This window comes from Hesperophylax consimilis, unplaced genomic scaffold (assembly GCF_061612785.1).
Source record: "Hesperophylax consimilis isolate HC1 unplaced genomic scaffold, BYU_Hcon_1.0 scaffold_36, whole genome shotgun sequence".
Lineage (NCBI taxonomy): Eukaryota > Metazoa > Arthropoda > Insecta > Trichoptera > Limnephilidae > Hesperophylax > Hesperophylax consimilis.
The window spans coordinates 86140-109877 of NW_028301266.1; the positions used below are offsets into that span (position 1 = coordinate 86140).

Genomic DNA, 23738 nt, shown 5'->3' on the forward strand with positions numbered 1-23738 from the left:
ACAGTACGCCCTCATTAACCTCAATTATTTGAAATATTCAGAACTAGTTATGTTACTGAGCCATTTTTTTGTTTGTTTAACAATAGCTCCACACAGGAAGCCCTGAGGAAAATATTTTCCCTCAGGCCTATGTCATCTTTGAAGATGCTGTGTGGAGGGTATTTTAAAGGAAGGGAAGGAGAGGAAGTTTTGGGAAGGATAAGGGGTGGGTAGGAATCTGGGGTGTGTGGGTCCAGGAGTGACGGACGTATGAATCCATCCCTCCCACTGCGGTGCAAGACGATGTTCCCAAAGAGTTCTGCCTGAAAGGTTTCCCTCAACCCGTCTCTCCGGCCTTCCACGCAGCTGGAGGACACATCCACCGCCAAGACCCGAGCAAACCTCACCCCATGAACCCGGGCACAGTCACCAAACCACTTGGGGTGACCTATGGCAGAGGTGTAGTTATCCAATAAATGGTTCCCGGGGTGGCAGTACCAAATTGTAAATAGATTAGAAGATACTTTCCTGAATGGTCGCCTTTCCCCATGGGGTTACCAGTCACGTCTTCCACTCTGGAATGTACCCGGCAGTAGCTGTAGTATAATCTACCATAGCCACATATTGCACAAGTCTTGTGTTTTAATAAAATTTTGCACAAATTCATTGTTTGGTAAAATAAAAACAGATTTGAAAAAATTCACATTTTAATTTATTTATTTTCAGACATTTTTAAAAACTTTCATAAGGAAATTCAACAGAACTAAATAAACTTTAAAACTAATTAAGTAATGATTTTTACATAATTGCAGTTTAAAAAAATATACAATACGTTATACAAAACTGACATTATCAGAGTTTAACAAAATATATAATAGCAAAATCGAGATAAACAAAACATACTTAAAAAATAATGAAGTAATGATTTTTACATAATTTCAGTTTAAAATAATATGGAAAACGTCATACCAAACTGACATTATCAGATATTAACAAAATATATAATAGCAAAATCGAAAGAAATAATACACACTTAAAAAATAATTAATTAATGATTTTTACATAATTTCAGTTTAAAATAATATGGAAAACGTCATACCAAACTGACATTATCAGAGCTTAACAAAATATATAATAGCAAAATCGAGAAAAATAAAACATACTTAAAAAATAATTAATTAATGATTTTTACATAATTTCAGTTTAAAATAATATGGAAAACGTCATACCAAACTGACATTAACAGAGTTTAACAAATTAGAGAAATAAATCATACTTAAAAAAAATTGCATTCATTTTCAACTAATTAATTATTTAAAATAATATGCATACCAAATCTTTATCAGACTGAAAAAAAAAACTCATAGATACAACGAGTAACGAGTCAATAGCTACTTTACTTGGCACCAACTGAATCGCATGACGTTACGTTTCATGACGTTGGCTCATAACGTAGGTTACTGGAGTCGTTCGAGCATTCGTTAAGCATCTTGCAAGTTTGATAAATAAACTTCAAATGGTGTTCCGTGTGATTACTTAATAATAAAGACCCATATGAACATATTAATGGGTCAGACATTGCTATTTTTGCAATATTATCATTTTTAAATACAGGAAATATTTTTGCATCTTTCTTTTTCGTTCTCGCAGATCAGTATCCAAAATTTTATTGTATTCAATAACTTCTGCCTCTAAGGGATGTTGGGTGCTAATATGACGTGTGAAGTTCGTTACCAGTTTAGTACAATATGGACATGAGTTTTTACGGTCATGCACTCGTGCTCCTTTACTAGTAGAAATAGTGCTTCGAGTTGTAGTCGATGACACTTCGATTGCCTCCTGCTTCTCTAAATGATGTTGCTCATCATCGGCGTTGGAAATTTTTATGTCTAAAAAGTAACAATACATTAATTAGCTTTCTTTAAACTTAATTAGTAAAACATCAAATTATAAGAAAGCAGTAATTGTTGAATGAAACACTAGTATATATTGAATTATTTCGCGGATAAGCGATAAGCCGCCATAGCTCAGTGGTCAGAGCTGTCGACCGGAAATCGAGGGGACACGGGTTCGAGTCCCGTTGGCGTCATGTATCTTTTATCAGGAGATTTTTCAATGTGGATGAGTGTTTCAGGCGAATAATTATTGCTTTTAAAATAATTATAATTAAATTAAATTATTTAATTAAATGAAGACAATATTAGCATCACTCAATCTAAAATCTGAAACAGAAAAGATATGGTCACATCTGGGACTCGCACCTAGGACCTTCGGCTTTCTGGGCCGCACCTCTGACAATATAATAATCAAATTATATGTTACGTATTGATTGTTTCAAGAGTATTAAACATGTTTTCTGTAGATACCTGATTCTGTGGAAGAAGTAACGTTGTTCGGTTTGTATAGTGAATCATCATCGTCGGACATTGGCGGACTCCTTTCTAACATTACTTCAGTTTTGGTTTCTAAAATAAAGCATAATATATTATATATTTATCCAATAATAATATCTCAATGTAGTAAGTAAGTCAAGTGCACAAATGTGAAACCTAACCTAATATAATGACAAAATAACAGACTCATTACGCATTTGCAACGGAATATTAATTAGCAGCATTTCTGATATTACCTATAACAATTTACTATAAGCTAAGGTAGCTCTGTAATATTTCAGATTATTATCAGTGAATATTACCTGAATCTGAGGAAGTTTCATGGTTAATTTCTTCGCCCAGTATGCTCTGCATATTGCTGATTATTAAACTTTGTCCTTTGGAAATTGGCGAGAAGGGTGAGTAGAGGGCGAGTTGTAGTCGATGACACTTCGATTGCCTCCTGCTTCTCTAAATGATGTTGCTCATCATCGGCGTTGGAAATTTTCATATCTAAAAAGTAACAATACATTAATTAGCTTTCTTTAAACTTAATTAGTAAAACCTCAAATTATAAGAAAGCAGTAATTGTTGAATGAAACACTCGAGTCCCGTTGGCGTCATGTATCTTTTATCAGGAGATTTTTCAATGTGGATGAGTGTTTCAGGCGAATAATTATTGCTTTTAAAATAATTATAATTAAATTAAATTATTTTATTAAATGAAGACAATATTAGCATCACTCAATCTAAAATCTGAAACAGAAAAGATACGTTTTTTTGTTATTTGTTTTTGGGGTGTTATGCCGTGTTGCGTAACTCCTTCTTTAGCCAACGTTTCGGACAACATTGCAGTGTCCATCATCAGGGCAGATGTGTTATTAATAAATAACCAATAACACATCTGCCCTGATGATGGACACTGCAATGTTGTCCGAAACGTTGGCTAAAGAAGGAGTTAGCGCAACACGGCATAACACCCCAAAAACAAATAACAAAAATACTTTTGGCCGTGAAAATCTTAAATCATATTAGAAAAGATACGGTCACATCTGGGACTCGCACCTAGGACCTTCGGTTTTCTGGGCCGCACCTCTGACCATATAATAATCAAATAATATGTTACGTATTGATTGTTTCAAGAGTATTAAACATGTTTTCTGTACTCTCATACACGCTTCTGGCTTTTTGCGGATGATAATAAGATTCTTCAGATAATTAAATCCTACCTTGACTGCTTACATTTTCAACGTGATATTGACTCGTTTAATAATTGGTGCAAAATAAACTGCATGGAACTTAATGTTGATAAATGTAAAATTTTGTCCTTTTATAGAACCAAAAAACCTATTCAGTTTGATTATAAATTAAACAATGTTTGTTTATCTACTGTAACATCTATCAAGGATCTTGGGGTCACTCTAGACTGCAAACTTTCTTTCCGTGAGCACATTAACAACATTGTTAACAAATCACTTAAACTACTCGGCTTCGTTCATAGAATAACCTCTGACTTTAAACATATAAGTACCCTTAAAACTCTTTACTGCTCGTTAGTTCGCCCTCACCTTGAATACGCTAGTGTTATTTGGTCTCCTTTCTATACTGTCCACATTTGTCACATAGAATCCGTACAACATCGCTTCCTACGAGGAATCGCTTGGAGGTTGGGTCTTGAAAGAGGAGAGTACTCATATGATGAAGTTGAACAAACTTTAAACATTTCTTCTTTGGAGAAACGTAGAAGGGACACTGATCTGATTTGCATATTTAAGATTATCAATGGTATTACAGACTCACCTGCTTTGTTGCAACTTATCCAATTCAACATCCCTTCCCGTAGACTCCGAAATAATGAATTGCTGTTCGTCAATCAACATTCTACCAATTATGGATACCATTCTCCTTTGTCCAGAATGTCGAGACTTGTCAACTCACTGTCAAGTCAAAGCATTGAATTTTGTGGTATATGCCTAAATGACTTTCGACAGTCAATACGCAATGTCTAATTTCTAATGCCCTTTGAACCATCTTCATGCTTTGACTTATTATTATTATCTCCCATTGTTACTTTTATATTATTATTGTCATTATTATTGTCTTCGCTCCTCATTTATATATGCTCTCCTTTCACTGTCATCTCTGTTTATAAAACTTATTCGTGTAATTAATATGTTGTTAATGGACTATTTGTCCGTAAATAAATAAATAAATAAATAAATAAATAAATAAATACCTGATTCTGTGGAAGAAGTAACGTTGTTCGGTTTGTATAGTGAATCATCATCGTCGGACATTGGCGGACTCCTTTCTATCATTACTTCAGTTTTGGTTTCTAAAATAAAGCATAATATATTAAATATTTATCCAATAATAATATCTCAATGTAGTAAGTAAGTCAAATGCACAAATGTGAAACCTAACCTAATATAATGACAAAATAACAGACTAATTACGCATTTGCAACGGAATATTAGTTAGCATTTATGATATTACCTATAACAATTTACTATAAGCTAAGGTAGCTCTGTAATATTTCAGATTATTACCTGAATCTGAGGAAGTTTCATGGTTAATTTCTTCGCCCAGAATGCTCTGCATATTGCTGATGATTAAACTTTGTCCTTTGGAAATTGGCGAGAATGGTGAAGACGAGATCATGTCGTCAGTACTGTTTATTGATGTACGTAAATCACTGGTTCTTGGAACATCTATAAAATATCAAGAACAAACATATGTACCTGCAGTTTTCTGTTTTGGCAAATTTTATTTAACCACAAAGGAATTTGCTTAATTTGAATATGAACAAATTAATGGGTGATTATCCGACGTGTAAAACTTCGTTTTAACTTAATTATTTTAAGAAACAACTGTTTGAAAACAAAACATGCTTTTAAATGCATATTTTAGTATCGGAATGTCTTTAGTTTGATTTGACATTTTTACCACAAGTTTTTAGGTTAGCTTGTTTGAATTTTGTTAATACATATATCTATTATTCAAAATAATTTTACTGCTTGGGCTCTCATATTACATCATATTCTATTCTATAATAAAATACGGTAATTATTCTGTACTCATTTGATAACCATAGATTAAAATTGTTAATTACTATATTTTACAATTTAGGTTATTATTTAGAAATATGTTATAGCTTACCGTATTTAAAATCCATTTCGCAAAGCTGAAAGATTAAGAAAGAAGAAGAGCAAAAACAACTCAACCTGTCAACTGATTCGTGTTATACGAATATTGAATTTAATATTATCTGTTAGCCAGTAACGAGTCATTGACGGTTCCAGTAAACTAACCCGAAGCTAGCTTCAAATGGACCAATACAAACAAACCAGCCTTGTGCTAGCAAACAACATCATTCGATAATGGGCTCTAAATAATATAATTTTAGAGGTTAATTTTGCATACAATTCTTGAGCCTTAGGTATAGTTCCTTTCGAATATTGTTTAGACCAATACGCAATGTCGTACGATAATAAGCTCTAAATAATATTACTTTAGAGGCTATTTTTGCATACAATTGTTAAAACATTTAATTACTTTAGAAAATTATTTGTACACCTGCGTTTGACACAAATAACGATGGCAACGTCGCTTTTTGATATCAATGAAGTTAGTTTAACATCCGATAGAAATAATTAACAAAGTCAGGTTGAATATCTGAGATAAAATCGCATATAGGAGCATATCTAATGCTCACGAAAATCGTACTTGTCACATCAAATTGAGTTGAAAATGCCACTGATCTCGTCTCGCCGAGACGATTAAAATGGTATTTAAATCTCAATTTGTCGATGATCGAGTAAGTGCTCAATGATCTAGTAAGTCGAAATGATCCGATAGTTCCGGTTATTTGCAGACGCTAAGAGGTACAAAGTGCCGTATCATAAACCTATATATATATATAGGTTTATGATACGGCATATATATATTTATCCCCTCTCGTACTATGTTGATCTTGCGCGACGGTACGCCAGGTATATGTTGATCCGTTTGCATTTGTTGATCCACCTCGGATATGTTGATCCATTACCCAAGCTGGCATACATATGTAAATCCCTATAGATCAACTTGTGTCATCGAGATTTAGTTGTAAGCCACGCCCATTTTTCGGTCGCATATACATTTTACACGATTTATTTTGTTGATCTATATATTTCTGACAAACTTGACGGCTTGCATGCGTTGTAAATTGAAAACCGCCGATTTCGCGCGCGTTGTGGTACTTTTTAGATTGTGTTAGAACATCCATATTCTATGAAAATGACTTTGTACTTAAAGAGGATAGACTGCCTCACGAGTATTTATATTGAAAAACTTTCGCAAACATCAAATCCATGCTAAAAAAATCTTTTGAACTTGATTAAACAAAAATTGTAAATTTAATACATCATTTACTTACTACGTTTCGTGACTTAGCAGGGGTGCCCGGGTTCATGGGGTGAGGTTTGTCTGGGTTATTTTATAAGAGAAATTTTGAACTTTGATTGAATAAAATTTTATTTTAATGTATCTTTTACCATCTCTCCCGACTTAAGTTTCTTGTAATTATTAAGTTGAAACAAAGCGTAATATCCATAATATGTGCCTATTAAAATTGCGGCGATTAGATTGGTGAGAATTTAATTATTTCAAATTTTAAATTAAAATTGCTATAAATTTATTCAAATTTGTTGTTTATTAAACATGGCTAAAGTCATTTCAAGCACCGATTCCAACCAACGATGTTTTAGTATATGTTCGTCAATCAACAGGAGCCATAATGTCTGTACATCAGAGCCCTCGAGAACTATTACAATTATGTGTACCGCCGCCCCGGGAACCATTTATTAGATAACCAACACCCCTACCATAGGTCACGGCCAACCTTTAGCGAGATTGTTGTTTATTTCTTATATTTTTTACATCATTTCCACACAGGAGGCCCTGAGGAAAATCTTAACCCTCAGGGCCTATGTCATCTTTGTGAATGCTGTGTTGGGGGAATTTTGAAGGAAAGGAAGGAGAGTGAGTTCTGGGAAGTAAATAGGTTTGATGGGTGGGTAGTAATCTGGGGTTCAGTGTGTTTGAGTGATATACATAAGAATCTAACTCTCCTACTGCGTTGCAAGGCGATGCGTTGAAAAAGGACTAATCGATCCGGCCCACCACGCAGTTATTAGGCAGGCGCATCCGCCGCCAAGCCCCTCACATACCTAATCCCATAAAATCGGGCACTCCTGATAAGTCACCAAACATATCAAACAACTTGGGGAGACCTATGGCAGAAGTGTGGGTTATCCAATAAATGGTTCCCGGGGCGGTGGTACACATACCCTCCTCCCAAATTGTGATAAACGTCTACTTTCAAATGTAAAACATAATTTAAAACGTACCTAAATGACGGCCTCTGTTATCGAGGGGTAAGGCTATCGACTAGCAATCCGAAGGTCGCGGGCTGAAATAAATTTTACTAAAATTAATTTGTACTATTTTACAATTAGTGTTTGGCAACCAGATCTGAATAGCCAGGTACTATCCCAACTTCCTCCTCGTCATCTCCTTCGAGGTTCACAATATCTTCAGTCTCACGACAACCCCGATTGGGGATGCCATAGTCTCACTGGCTCCAGGGACTCTGGTGTGATATTCATATATTATTTTTTTTTATGAAAACAGAAATAGTGTCAGTGAATAACATTAATTTAACATGACCACCCAACGAGAGGCTGATTTGTTTCACAGTTTATGGATGACACGTGCAGTGCTATACTAATACCAGCTAGAGGAGAGCGTAAAACACTTCAATATTTTTTTATTTAAATTTTGATAATTCCTCGATGATTCATATTAATGTTTCATAAAAAAATACAAATGAAATCACACCACATCCAGACAAAGAAGCCGATATGTTTTTATACACTAAAAACGTTTATTTGGATATTCTCTGTATGAAAACTAATTTCGTTAATAAAATAATACTGTATTGTGAATTTGATCAGACCTACTCTTCGTTGTTAAGATAATGCACCTGCGGACTCTGGCCTTAAAGTAATAATACTCTAAAAGCCCAGCTACACTACTCGCGAAGTTGACCGAATACGATAGTGTGGGCACGAACTTCGCTTCGCTTCGGGCATCTTCGCTTCGCTTCGCAAGACTTCCGATTGTTGTCGGTAAATGCGCCCGAGTCAAAGGACTCGAAGCGTCACGGCATAAATAAACCAATCACTGACTGGTTGGACTGAGTTACTCGCGAAGTTGCGAAGTGTGTGGGCACGCACTTCGAACTTCGTCGAGGACTTCGTCGAAGCGTCGAAGCGAGTAGTGTAGCGGCCGCTTTAGTCTTTGGCCGCCGGCCGAGATATAACGACACCCTGATTAGAATACATTTAATTGTTTTGTCTTTGATATCATAAATATTTTTAATAAATTAAAAACGGCTATGGAATTCCACGTTTTGCCACCGCGATACTATTGATTACTTAACACGGCTAGATATTTCATAACGACTTATTAACGATTCCAGAATGTATTTTATTTATTACTGTTTTAAAAATTTTTCTGTTTCCTTAGACAATTTTTTTTTATAAAGTGCCTATAAACTACATTTTATTACTTATCCACTGGAGCGATTTCTGCCATATTTTAGACCGGTCGGTGGCCGAGTTGACATCGCGTTTGGGTCCCACCCAGGCATAGTGTGTTCAATTCCTGGGCTGGCTAAGTCCCCCATCACAACACAAGCAACATTTTCAGCTGACTGTGGTGGTAGTAGGAGATTTTCAAATATTGCCAGGTTATTCTTAACCCGGGAATGTTTGTCTTTCTTTTCAAAAATTAGTTTATATTGTTTATGTTTTTATGTTTTCGGGGGATACCAGTACAATTGACCCAGTACTACAACTAAACGTCAGTTTTTTTTTTTAAGTTTCTGTTAATACAGCTCCCAAGTCTTGCTCAAGTGCATGTCCGTCCGTAACACTTAGTCAATGTACTTATTTGTTCGTTGTCCTCTCGTTCCTAATGTGAAGTTGCTATTTTAATTTTAATTCATAAATGAGATCCCTGAGGCGTATGTGTGGTTAAACCATGTTTGATCGTGTGAGGAATGTGGAGATCCGCAAAGAGTGCAAGGCTGATGTAAGCGTAATGAGTAAGATTAAGAAAGGGACGCTTAGATGGTTTGGGCATGTAGAGCGAATGAGCGAAGATAGGAGTGTGTAAAGAGGATATATGATGCAAATGTGAATGGTAGCAGAAGTCGGGGAAGCCCGAGGAAGACATGGCACGATCAAGTGAATCAGATACTCGAGTCGGGTCATGTCAAGAGTCAGAATAATAGAAGAGTATTATGAGACGATGTATGAATGTGAATGAGGCAAGAAGTGTGTGCCAAGACCGAGTTGTTTGGCGGTCCGTCCTCTCTGTCTACCCCTGCGAGGAAACGGCGTGATCGTCAATTAGTTAGTTAGTTAAATATACACGTTGTTTGGGGGAAAGTTTTATCTCATTCATAAAAAAAAACTTTTTTCCTTCTTTTTTATTGAGATTAAAGCAAACTATGATATAAACATACTTTTTTTATTTTATTTTATTACACTAAATAGTTACGGTTCGTGACTAGACTGATTTTCTTGATGCCAGATAGTGTATTACGTTAAACATAATTGAAATTTTGAAAAATTATTATTTAACTAATTAAAAAACTTCTTTTCCTCGTCGAAGTTATTAAAATTGGACAACTTTGGTTGAATTGGTTCAATTGGCCACATATAGAATTCATTTGAGCCACTGTAAAAAAAACTTCATATAAAATATAATCGAACAAATTGATTAAATATAATTGCATTTGTAACCACCTTGTAGCTGTTTTTTAGTTTATGATTTATTTATTTCAAAGAAAGATGCCGACTTCCGGTCATATTGTTGTATAATATTAAATATGAGATGTTTCTTTTAAGAGCATTTCATTTTATTTAGAGAACTTTAAAATATAAACATTTCCGGTAAGGGTTCCATGATAACTCAACACAGTGACAATTCAACACACCTTTAAAAAGTGATGTAAAGTCATTAGAAACGATGAATACAAAATTTAAACCTAACCGAACCTAACCTACTTAACCCAGTTAATAATGTTTTTGTTTCATCACTTTCCATGACTTTACATAACTTTTTAAAGATGTGATGAATTATCATTTTGATGATTTATCTGGTCATCTCCGGTAAGATGTAACAATCGTTTATACAGAATATTAATATTTGAAGTTGAGTTGAGTTCTGCGATTATTAAGCTTACGAGTTTTTTTAAATTCTAAAATAATGTGATAATCGATAAAAGATGGGTGTATTCATTGCTTATAATATAGATCATTTTGTATGTCTCTATATTCAAATTCGGAGGTATGACTTTTTTATGTGACACCTCTCACAAGAGTGCCCTTGTCTTTATACGTTAAATACATAGAAACTATGTCTCCACCCAGTTGGGCAGCATTATGGGGCGGATTAAGATAGGGTCTGTAGGAATGAATTTATTAATGCGGGTCTTAAAGAGGCCCGGATTATATTGAGGAAGAAAAACAGATGCCGATAGCTCGTTCCACATACGAGCCGACTTACGATAAAACGAGTCGGAGAAACGACCCGTTCATATATGTATAGATAACATCAACTTAACTGTGAACGTGTATTCCGCTCGTGTCCGTCGAGTTGTCGAGTATCAAGCACGTGCACGGTGCACCGGGGATCAATGCTGCTAGCTCCTTTTAACAGGCTCTAATAAAATATCTGTAGAATAGACACAGCATACGCACATTTCGTCATACATGATTTTACCGTACATATGCCTCAGGGATCTCATTTCTACAGTATTCAGTCTACTTTCAGCCTTCTTCTGCCAGTTCCATGCCTCACTTCCATATATTAGGGTAGGTACCAGCACTCCATTGTGGACTGCTAGCTTCGCTTCTTTGGACAGTTTTTTCTTAGCTCCAACCTCGTCCAATCATCCATTAATTACCCATTATAACCAAGAACCCGGCCACCCCTACTAAGTCACGAAGCGTAATCAGGAGAGATGGTAATAGATGCAAGTTCAATATTTCCCATATAACATTATGCCTTTTGCCGCCATTTTGGATTTTGATGGTCAAAAGGTATCCCTCAACCAGTCTCTTTCGATCCGGCCCCCCACGCAGTAAGTATTTTTTTTAATGGATTTGATTTTTGCGAAAGTTTCGTTTCAATCTAAATACGCATACATTTCTTATAAACAATTCAAGCAACAAACAGTCGAATGAACACGTCATTTTGATTTGAAACGGTACCATCTCACAGTCATTTCATGCGATATCCGACTCTAGAGACTAATACTTTGAGTTCAATATCACAAAAGATTACGGAATCAGATAAAACCTTGTGATGAACAGTCCACCGATTGCTCTTGATTGGTTCATTTAGTAAAACCATATATAGGGACACAGATCAACTTTGTCCAATAACTTCTTACCTGGATCAACATACTACGGGAATAGATCAATATATATGAGATCAACATAAGTATGCCAATTTAGGTAGATCAACATAAATTATGCATCCGATTTCCATACAAATTTAGAAAATTTTATGAACAGTATATCAAATGGTTTTTCTGGCAAACTGGCAACATTGATAATTATTGTACCACTGTTGTCAATTCATTCAGATGTATTCCACAATAGCCAAGTTATATGGTGTTAAAGGTGGATCAACATAGTCTAACAACTTCTTACTGGATCAACATACTACGGGAAGAGGTCAATATATATATATATATATATTTTTATATATATATATTTATACTTGGTTTAATATTATAGTACTTGACTTAATATTGTGATACTTGGTTTAATATTGTAATACTTAACTTATGATTAAACCAGGCAAAATCAATAAAGTTTCTCAATATCCTGATAAATCTACCAATAAACCTGGAGCTCAGAGGATGATCGTTATTTTCAAAGATGAAAAGTCCCAATCTGAATTTCTTAACGCACGCAAAAAAATAAAGCAATTGAAGGACTGTAAAGTATTCATTGGTGAAGTTTTATCCTCTTATTCAAAAAACCTTCTTTGGAAAACCAAACAAAAAGCTAAAGAAGCTAAGTTTCAATTAGTATGGTTTCGTAATAATAAAATTTGTGTGAAAAAGAACCCGGAACAATCCTCAAGAGTTCTAATCATTAAACACGTGGATGACTTGAATCAATTGTCTTAATCATCACTCAGAGACTGAAAGAAAAAATGGATGATATTTTCAACATAATTGATTTGGCTGACAATAATGAATCTAACATAGCATTAGAAGATTCACATTCTTGCAAAAAATTTTTGAGGGATTCAAATTTTTTTCTATTGTGCATGAATATTAAAAGTTTAAGCAAAAATTTTGATGAAACTGTTTCTATGCTTGATTGCATTAATCATCGTCTAGAAGTACTAGTCTTCACAGAAGCTTGGCTGGGCAGTTTGATTAATATGCCTATCATTCCCGAGTATGTAGTCTACAAACCAAAAATGAACTATTTGCAAAATGATGGAGTAGCTATTTATATAAAGCAAAACATTCAGGTAACTGTTGAGGAAATTTCTCTCCCCAATGCCAACTGCTTAAAAATACAATTTTCCAATACAATATGTTTAATAGCTATATATCGATCTCCATCTCAGATTAATATAGATAACTTTCTCGATTCATTGGATGAATTGCTTGACTAAGGAGATTATATTATGTGGAGACTTAAATATTGATACTCTAGATTTGAAGAACATAAAAACACCAAAATATCTATCACTTCTAGCATTTCATGGTATCAAGCCCATAATAAATTCACCAACAAGAGTAACTCCTAACAAATCAAGCTGCATTGATCATATTATGGCGAAATCAAAATTAAAATCACAGGGAGCAGCTTTTACTACTGGCATATCGGACCATTTTGCATTTTTGATGAAGTTTATGAGCTTAACTCTTAAAAATATTTCAAATAGTAATGGAAAACCAAAACTTATTGTCGACAACAACCTTTTGAAGACCAAATTAAAGGAGGAATCCTGGGATACAGTACTATCAACGAACGACGTCAATCTGGCAACAGATAATTTCATTAAATGTTTGAAAACTCATGTGCAAAGTTGTACGTCAGTACAAATTGAGAAACATTACAGAAAATATCTAAAACCATGGATAAATGTTGGAATAATCAAATGCCTCAGAACACGTGATAAATTGCACAATAAATGTAGAAGAGAAATCTATAACAAAGAACTGTTGGAATACTATAAAAGATATCGGAATTGGTGTACAAAGATAATACGAACAACAAAACAAGCATACTACAGAAGAAAATTGGATGAAGTCAATGGTAACATTGGAAGGTAACAAATGAATGAACAAATGAATGGTAACAACAGTGGAAGATTATAAAGGAGGCTATCAACCTACAAAAGGAACAAACTACCATAAAAAATTGAAAATTAACCTTTCCCTTACTGTCCTAAAAAAATACACGCGTTACGGTGCTGTGTAGTCAATACACATCTTAAAATAAGCGATTTTAAATCGGAAAAATATGAATATTCATAGCCAATCGCTTATGTTTATTATATTTTATGTCAAAAGTGATAATAATTGTAATTTAATAGCTGAAAACATGAAAAAACCATCGGCAGATGCTAAAAAAACGTGCGAGGAGTGCTTATCTAACGACGGTCCGTGACCGAATGGCGGCTGATTCCGCTGATGGGCGCTGGACTATACGCACACAGCTTTGCGTGTTTACGCTGCCAGTCTTGCAGGGGTTTCAAACTTAATTTTTTTTTAAAAATGAAATAAACAAATGTGTAAAAAGAAATATTATATTGAGAAACTAAACATTGAAAATTCCACATGCATTATATTTAAATATAACAGCAAAATTATGTAAGAACAAAACAATACAGCGAAATTAAAAATAATAAAAATTTAAAACCAAATATATAAAATTGTTAATCTAAATTGCATCGCAATTGTGGCAGGAAATATATATTTTTTCTTTTCTGTGGCTTTTGCATACAGATTTTTGACAAATATGACAAACTATGGTGCTTCTTTTTTTGTGTTGTATGGGCAAAATCTGCAAGTTTTCGAGGGTGCTCGGGACACTAGTACATTTCTTGAATCACTCGTAATATCATTCGTAACAGCAGTTGCGGGTGGTGTTTCTTGATAATATGACAAAACTGTCTCGAAAGCATCTTGTTGTTGTTTCTGAAATTTGACCGTGCTGTTTTTTCTTTTCATTACATTGGGCTTAGCCAACTCTAAGCCTAGCTGTCTTATGAATAATTTCCTTTTACTTCTATTATTTTTTTTCCACTCCGGATACTTTTGAATCCATAATAAATATGTGTTCAGTGCAGCAATGTCTAACATTTCCATGAACAAGCGAAACGGCCATCTTCTTGTCGACCTTACACACGAATACTCGGAGGTCATTTTGTCCCCTGTGTCAACAGCACCTTTGGTTTTATTGTAATGTAAAATAATATCTGGTTTTTTTGTATCGGTTTGGCTTATTTCATTTCCAAGGAATTGAGTTGATAGCAGCAAAACTGCTTTATTTTGCTGAGGCACATATGACACAAGTGTTTTATTTGATGTAAAACCAAACTGGCTACTATACAATGGCCTTTCTTTTTATGGCAAAAACTCTTTAGGGATTTCCCTCTTATTTTTGCGAAGAGTGCCAGTTATGGTCAGATTTTTAGACAAAAGATTGTCCGCCAGTGGTACTGACGTAAAAAAATTATCTGTGGTTATGCCTCTATTGGTGCCATATTGAGGTTCCACCAATTCCATAACGACACGATTGCCTTGATTTATTTCTCTTTTATTATTTATCAAACCGCTGTATATTTGCATATTACATATATATGCGGTTTTAGCATCTGCAGCGATCCATATTTTGATGCCATACCTGGCTGGCTTTGACTTCATATATACCCGAAATGGACATTTACCTCTAAACGCCGCCAAACGCTCATCCACGGTTATATCAAGCGATGGAGAGTAATTTGATTTACACGCATCTACCAATTTACTGAAAATCGACTTAATTGGCTCTAGCTTGTCTGAAGAAGCTTCAAATCTCTCTCGTCTTGTATCTCTATTATCAAAACGGATCTGACTATAAATATTTATGAACCTGTCTCGAGACATAGCTGCCGTGAAAAACGGCTGACAAAATGGACTTTCACTTGTCCACAACTCATTCAAACTTAGTTTTCGGGTGCGATTTCTGCCAGAAGCAAGCATTATACCGATGAAAGCATATAATTCATCTTCGGATAATTGCTCAATCATATTCCCGGGTAAACGCCTCAATTGACGATTCGTTTCTTGGCATATTTCTGTCACCATATCTGCGCTTATAAATAAAGCAAACATTTCTCTTATTGTGTTAGCTAATAAACTACCATTTTTCAGGCCGGAAGTTTCATTGACAATATTGCATTGCCGACGTCTCGATGATGATGGTGGTAATACACTCCATTCGAATCCATGTTTTGAAACCAGTATTTCTCCCTCGTCTTCATTTTCACTAGTCGATTCCGAGTCCGATTCTTCTAAATGTTCAACCAAATCTTCAGTATCTGATATGTCATTGTTCATTTCAAACTCAATATCACTATCATAATCAAGTTCTTGCGCTATCTCTTCTTCTGTTAAATTTCTGTCAGTCATTATTCTTCCTGAAAATGTAAGGGTTTTTGTAAATAATGTAAAACGCAGTATTGCTTAACTGAATATTATAACTAAAAGAAAAAAAATGTAACATTTGAAATAAATATTCAAAAATAAATCTTAGATCAATGATTAAATGACGAAATCGCACGGATAAATAGTTACGTAATACACACTTTCCAATACTATAATATAAGGTAATAGTATAACACAGTATTCGGAAATAAATGAAAAAGTACTTACCAAAAATTATTAATTTAATTATCGAACGGAAATAATGATTCACTTTAGTACCCCTGCACAAGTTGGTCACGAGACGAAGCTACACAATGCGGCCGTAGGTATCGATGGTCTAAATAGAACTGGGGACAAGTGGATTTCTCATGTGCCCGTATAGCGAAATAAAGCGGGACATCAATAGCGTGTCATTTCCCCACACACTCTTCGCGTAGCAATGGCACACGGTTGATTGTATTGGTGTATTTGTTCCCGATTTCTTACAAAAATCTCTGATTTTTAATTGAATTTGAAAACTATGTTAAATATTAATTTTTAATTCAGTGCATAAATGTATAACGGAGGAATACCTAAAATCTGAACCCAGAATTTATTATATTTATAGAGTTATTAAAGATATTAGAAGCAATGTGTAGTAAATACACACCACAGATGAGGAAAAGTTAATAATATTATTACTTCAATGCCAAATAGATAATGTCGAGGAAGCCTGGAATACATTTACAAATACGTTAACGCAAGAAATAAATAATTACACGACAATAAAACATGTAAAACTTACACACAAAGCAAAAAAAAATAAACTATGGATAACACAAGGAATATTAAACTTTATTCGTAAACGAGACAAAATTCACAAACAAACACCGTATGACATGGAACAACTTAATTACTATAGAAGATATAGAAACATTTACTTTCAATACTCGCTCCGCATCGAAGGAGTACAGTCGCGTAATTTTGTAACAAGTAAATCAAATAATATAGTTTACATTAATAACTCGCCCACCTGGGCGCTTCATTCCATCCAATATGGAAACTCAAGAAATTATTAAAAACATTAAAGATTTAATAAACAAGATCACTTCAGTGAAGGACTCAAAAATAAAATTAACACTGGAACAGAACATTATATCACTGGAAGAAAAAATTCAGCATGAACTAATAAACCTACAAAAAAAGATTATAGAATTATAAGAAACTAATATTAAAAACAATCATCACTACGCACAGAAACTAGAAGAAATTCATAATAATAACAAAAGGACATATGCAAATGTATTAGGTGACAATAAAAACTTCGTGAATACAGGTGCACACATTCCAGAACAGAAGCACGCCATCATAATTACATCTAAAAACACCTTGAAGGCCGAAATATAAAAATAAAAATTCAAAAAAACATTAATTTAACTAAAATAAAAGTTAGAGTAAAAGGAGTAAAAAAAATCGGAGAACAAAAATTACTGATTTCATGTCAAAAAAAAGAAGATGCAGAAAAGTTAACCGAAGAAGGTAATTGGAAAAGAAATATTGGCCGAAGAAATTAAAAAAAAGAAACCGTGTAATGTTGAAAAGACTGCAATGCCAATTGACTGAAGAGGAAATAATAGATGGGATTGTACAACAAAATGAAGGATTAACCCTGGAAGACAAAAACAACATCAAGCTTATCAAGGAATTAAAAAACAAATACAATGAAGGAAAAGAAAACGACACCACTAACTACATTATTGAAACAACCGGTAAATTAAGAAAAACGCTACTAGAAAAAAACAAAATAAACATCAAATTCCAAAGAGTATACATAGAAGACTGTAACCCGCTTACTCAATGCTACCACTGCCTTAAGTTCGGCCACACAGCGCAAAGATGTCTCGCCAGGACGCAGCCCCCCATTTGCCCTCACTGCACAAAGGAGCACATTCTGTCTAAATGTGAAAATAAAGAACAACCTCCAACATGCAACAATTGCTGTGTTCAAAACAAAAGATTTAATATGAATTATTCTACAGAACACAGAGTTGATAGCATGAAATGTCTCTATCGGCAAAAAATGCTTCAACTAGCTAGAGAGCGCATCGACTATGAATAATACGGTAAATTTCATTTCTTTAAACTCTAATCTAAAACTTTAAAAATTAATGATTTTTTTATGTAACGCATTAGATAAAAAAATGTATATTGAAGAAAATTTATGTCAATCTATGAAAGATTTTAACTTAATTTGCACTGAAAAAGGATTTACCCTATTTCATATAAATATTAGAAGTTTAGAACGAAACATGGATGAATTAGTTATAACATTAAAAGAATTAAATTTTTTCCCGGGCCTGATTGTCTTAACAGAGACATACTCTGCAGGCGAAATCAATTACACTATTCCAGGCTACACATACCATGCCACAATAAACAAAATAAACAAAAACTCAGGTATCGGATTATTTATTACTAACCAGTATAATGTTCTCAATATTAAAGAAATAATAAATGTTAGTAATGTTAACATATTAAATATAGAATTTAAAGACGTAAATAAATATTACAACATTATTGCAATTTATCGCACGCATACATCGATAGTACCTCAATTTATAGATGAATTAAAAAATATTTTGTTAAATTTTAGAAATAAAAATACCATTATTGTTGGAGATATGAATTTAAATATCGCAAACGACTATTCTAGTAAAGATAAAGACATATATCTAAATATGTTAGCAGAACTCAATTATTTATCGTGCATAAATTCTTATACTAGAAATGTTAAAGGTCAACGCCCCTCATGCTTAGATCACATTTTTACAAATATTCCTGATATCAAAAATATAAAATCAGCTGTCATTCATACATCTATCACTGATCATTATTCATGTATTTTTAACTATAAATTAAGCAATCCAACTTTGCCATTATTTAAACAAAATAATTACTCAAAAAAAGTACTTAATATGGATACATTAAAACACCAATTAGAATCAGAAAATTGGAATAAATTATTACAATGTAATGATGTCAATATATGTTGTAAAATGTTTGAAGAAAAAATATCTAAATGCATAAATGACTCGACAAATAATAATATAATAACCAAATCCAAAGTGTCGAACTTGAAACCTATAAAACCATGGATTACTCATGGTTTAGTAGTATCTGTACGACATAAGCAAGCTCTTTACAAATTAACTACCTACTCAACAACCAAATAATAAAAATTTACTAAATCATTTTAAAGCATATAAAAACAAACTTTCATATATTATAAAAAACACAAAACAAAAGTATTATAAACAAAAGTTGAATCAGGCTGAAAATGATAGTAAAAGAGTGTGAACAGTTATAAATGAAATAATTGACAAGAAAAAAACAAGAATAACGACATCGCTACTATATTTCATGACAACATGAAAACATGTTGTAAAGAAAATCCCTCAAAAGCTGCAAACATATTTAACACCTTCTTTGCGAATGTAGGGGAAAATCTTGCCAATCTCATTCATACTGACCCAAATATAACATTTCCAGACTGTAGTATTGATACTGACAATAATATAGCAACATTCCAAGTCACCACAGAAAACGAAATAATATCAATTATAAACGGTATGCAAGGAGGTTCTGCCCCGGGTTTTGATGGAATAACAGTTAATATTTTAAAAAATATTAAAAATCAAATTTCTAAACCGTTAAAACACATAATAAATGTAAGTTTCCAAAGCGGAGTGTTTCCATCAATCTACAAACAAACTACCATTACTCCAATATTTAAATCTGGTAACCCAGAAGAAGTTAGCAATTACCGACCCATATCAGTAATCTCGAACATGGCAAAATTTTTTGAAAAGATAGTTAAAAAAAGGATAAACCAATTTGTAAAATGTAATAAATTAATTAATGAAAATCAGTTCGGTTTTACGGAAGGTAGAAGCACTCAGGATGCAATTGCAAAATTAACTAGTCTTGTTCATAATTCATTAGATAAATCATTAAAATGCATTGGAATTTTCATAGATCTAAAAAAAGCTTTTGATAGCATATCACACGACAAACTTATAAGTAAATTAAGAAACATTGGATTAAGTGGTACAGCTATAGAATGGATAAAAAGCTACCTTTTCAAACGCCCTCAAGTCGTAAAAATCAACGATGTACTTAGTCAACAAAAAACAAGTCACTTCGGCATACCTCAAGATACAGTCCTGGGACCGTTACTGTTTATCATTTATGTAAATGACATATTCAATCAAAGATTAAATGGAAAAATAATATCTTATGCTGATGACACTGTCATAATAATTGAAGATACTGATTGGAATAATGTTAATAACTTAGCAAATACTGATATTAATATATTGAAAAATTGGTTCGATAAAAACCTCCTCTCATTAAATACTGAAAAAACAAAATGTATCCCATTCTCTATCAACAAATTTAAATCAATACCAGAATTAAAAATTATAATACATCAACTTAAATGTAACAGAACTAATTGCAATCAAGAATGTTCTATACTTAGTCTAACTTCTGAAATTAAATATCTTGGTATATATATAGATCAACATTTTAAATGGAAAAAACAAATTTGTGAACTTGTCAAAAGAATTAGAAAATGTATTTATATATTTATAAGACTTAGAAATATTCTTAGACTAGAAAACCTAAAAAGAGTGTACTATGCAATTGTACAATCTATATTACAATATGGTATTATTGGCTGGGGAGGAACTTATAACAATATATTAAATCCACTTAAAATAGTTCAAAGATTGATAATTAAAGTAATATTGAAAAAACCATCCAAATTTTCTACTGAGATTCTCTTTTCAATATTCAATGTACCCACAATAGACAATATATATAAAAAATATTCAATTCTACAAATTTATAAAGAAATACAGTTAAATAACTTACAATTCAATCCATCAGTAAGATATCAAAAAACTATCAAAATCCCAAAACTTAATACAAAGCACACACAAAATACCTATCTCTATCTAGGTATAACATATTTTAACATCCTTCCATTATATCTAAAAAATATTGAAGATATTCAGGAATTTAAAATAAAATTAAAAAATTACCTAAAACTACAATAAAAGTCCATATCTTACTCTTATTATTATTTCCTTCAAATCTTGAAACTGTATTATTGATAAATCTTGCCTATTTCTTACTTATCCCTTTAGTTTTGCAAATATATTATTTACTTACTTACATGATTCCATATAATTGAGCTAGGATTCACTCACCATTCACCAAACACAAGAGCCTTGTCTCTTTATGGTGAGGAAAAGCTATTATTATTTACCTTGATAACACTGTATAATATGTATAATTGTATATTTATTGTAAAAAACATACAAATATTAAATAAATAAAAAATAAAAAAAACTAAAAATCCCAAATAAATTGTGAAATAATCTCTTGTGTAGGTATTTATTGTTTTGAGTCTTACTCATAATGAAATCCCTAATACGACGATAATACCCCGTATTAGCTATACAGGGGTGGGGGCCTATACTGGTCAGATTAAAAATCTTTACTCATAATCATAAATTTTCCCAATATAGCTCGACAGCTGGATTATGGAATATGATTTTTTTACAGTAGCAACACTTGAAAAATTTGACATTTCGCGGCGTGTTGCCAACTTCACGTTTATTCATATGTCAAAGAAGTAATCCAAGAGTTGGTTTGTTTATCTTTGAATAACCTAAAAATGGATAATGTTGACATTAATTTGGAGGTAGAATTAAAAAGGCGCAAGCGTAACAAAAATTGGGGTGACGTTGAAAAGGTTTGTTAACTTTTATCTTGGCTCTAATGTTTTGTTTACTTGTTTGAAATTAGTGTAAGTATAATGATTGTTTTCCTTGTAGGCCTTGTTGAAGGACTGTGTGGCTGAACACGTGAGGGCTGTAGAGAATAAAAACTAGGACAGTAACACCCTAATTGCCAAGAGGGAAGCTTGGAAGCTTGTTTTATTAAAGTAAGTATACCTCCATAATATATCCGCATTGTTAACTTTTCTACAGATTAAACTTTAAGTTTGTCGCTTCGTAGCTTTGACATCCATTTCAAATGTAAAGGTATGCATACCACATAATTAATAGCACACTATTTTTCAGATTTAACACACTAAGTGACCAAAAAAGAGATATGGGTCAGATACAAGCTCAATGGAAGATGTTCAAATTGGCTTGTAAGAGCCAATTGAGCCGGTATAGGAGGGAAGTGATGGCAACAGGTGGAGGTCCCCAACCACCAAGTCCTTCGCAGGATATTCTCTCGATGGTGGATTTGTTACCACATGAATTCGTAACGGACAAAAATATTGATGATAGCGATTCAACATTTAAAGCAAAGGTAAATATCTTTTTATCGAAGGAAGCAAATACTTTGTGGTGTGACATTATATATTAAATGGAAAAACACACTTTTTATATGAATTAATATTTAACAGCCAACCAGCATTTTTTTTTCAAAAGATAAGATGATAGTAATATTATTGAAATATTGATGGTTGTGTCTATATTTAAACTCATGTAAATCTTGCTTTAATTGTGGGAGTTATATTGGTAATTGTGTTTTATTATTACAGATGAATTTTCCAACATCAACCCCTCACTCCACACTGCCACACTCTGTTCCCAATAGGAAGTTGTCTTTTGAGGTAATATACCTAAACCTACTTAAATGATCAGCGCAACAATGAGTGCTAACTATTTGCAATATTTAAAGCAGTAACTTTTCAGTTGGACATAATCTTTTGTTTATATCAACAGGAAACAAGTGAAGCTGATTCACCACCACCGCCACTATCACCACAAGCATACACCATCCAGCATGTCCCGCTGCACGCTTGCCCTCCACCTCCACCTCGGAGGCGACCACGCCATAAAGTAAGTATTTCTTCACACCACATTTTTGTTTGCTCAACTGACTTTATTGTCGTACCAAAACTGAAAGTTTACTAAGAAAAACAATAACTCATGTGTGAATATTATTTTTTTTATGTATAAAATGCATGATAATTTCAGTTGGTCATAATCTTTTGTTTATATCAACAGGAAACAGTATCGAGTAACAAAACTGCTGCTTCGGAGAGAGACGGAAGACGTTTAAGCGAGAAGTTTCGGACTGAGGTACGTTTTTACTGCCAAGATGCTCAAATAGTATTGTTATTTTCCTAGGAATTCAATGTTGATACAAATAATATATTATGTGCTTTTTACAGGTTTCCAGTGAAGCTGATTCACCACCACCGCCACTATCACCACTCACCACAAGCACACACCATCCAGCAAGTCCCGCTGCACGCTTGCCCTCCACCTCTACCTCGGAGGCGACCACGCCATAAAGTAAGTATTTCTTCACACCACATTTTTGTTTGCTCAACTGACTTTATTGTCGTACCAAAACTGAAAGTTTACTAAGAAAAACAATAACTCATATATGAATATTATTTTTTTTATGTATAAAATGCACGATAATTAAGAGATTTGCAGAGAATAGATTAAAACACCGTACTAGGTGACTGCCTGTTTCATGGTGACTAAAGTTGAATATAGTTATTTGTATGTAGTGTTAACATATGGATTAATAAA

General features: G+C 33.3%; 1 protein-coding gene and 1 pseudogene across 2 annotated transcripts in view; one reads left to right on the forward strand and one right to left on the reverse strand.

Moving 5' to 3' along the window:
* Positions 1-16171, reverse strand: part of LOC149409076 (uncharacterized) — a 30355-nt gene extending 14184 nt beyond the window's left edge. The window contains exons 1-2 of the mRNA XM_089650133.1: positions 15918-16171; positions 14611-14981 (exon numbers count right to left, since the gene is read on the reverse strand). Of these exons, the coding sequence (XP_089506259.1) occupies positions 14611-14981; positions 15918-16113 (567 nt within the window). The 5' untranslated portion in view covers positions 16114-16171. The remainder of the gene's footprint in view (positions 1-14610; positions 14982-15917) is intronic.
* Positions 16172-21785: 5614 nt separating this feature from the next.
* LOC149409077 (uncharacterized) lies at positions 21786-23491 on the forward strand (annotated as a pseudogene). Its single transcript, XR_016305271.1, has 7 exons — positions 21786-21928; positions 22011-22120; positions 22260-22497; positions 22733-22804; positions 22917-23033; positions 23202-23276; positions 23369-23491. The product of XR_016305271.1 is annotated as an uncharacterized LOC149409077 (transcript).
* The last annotated feature ends 247 nt before the right edge of the window (positions 23492-23738 follow it).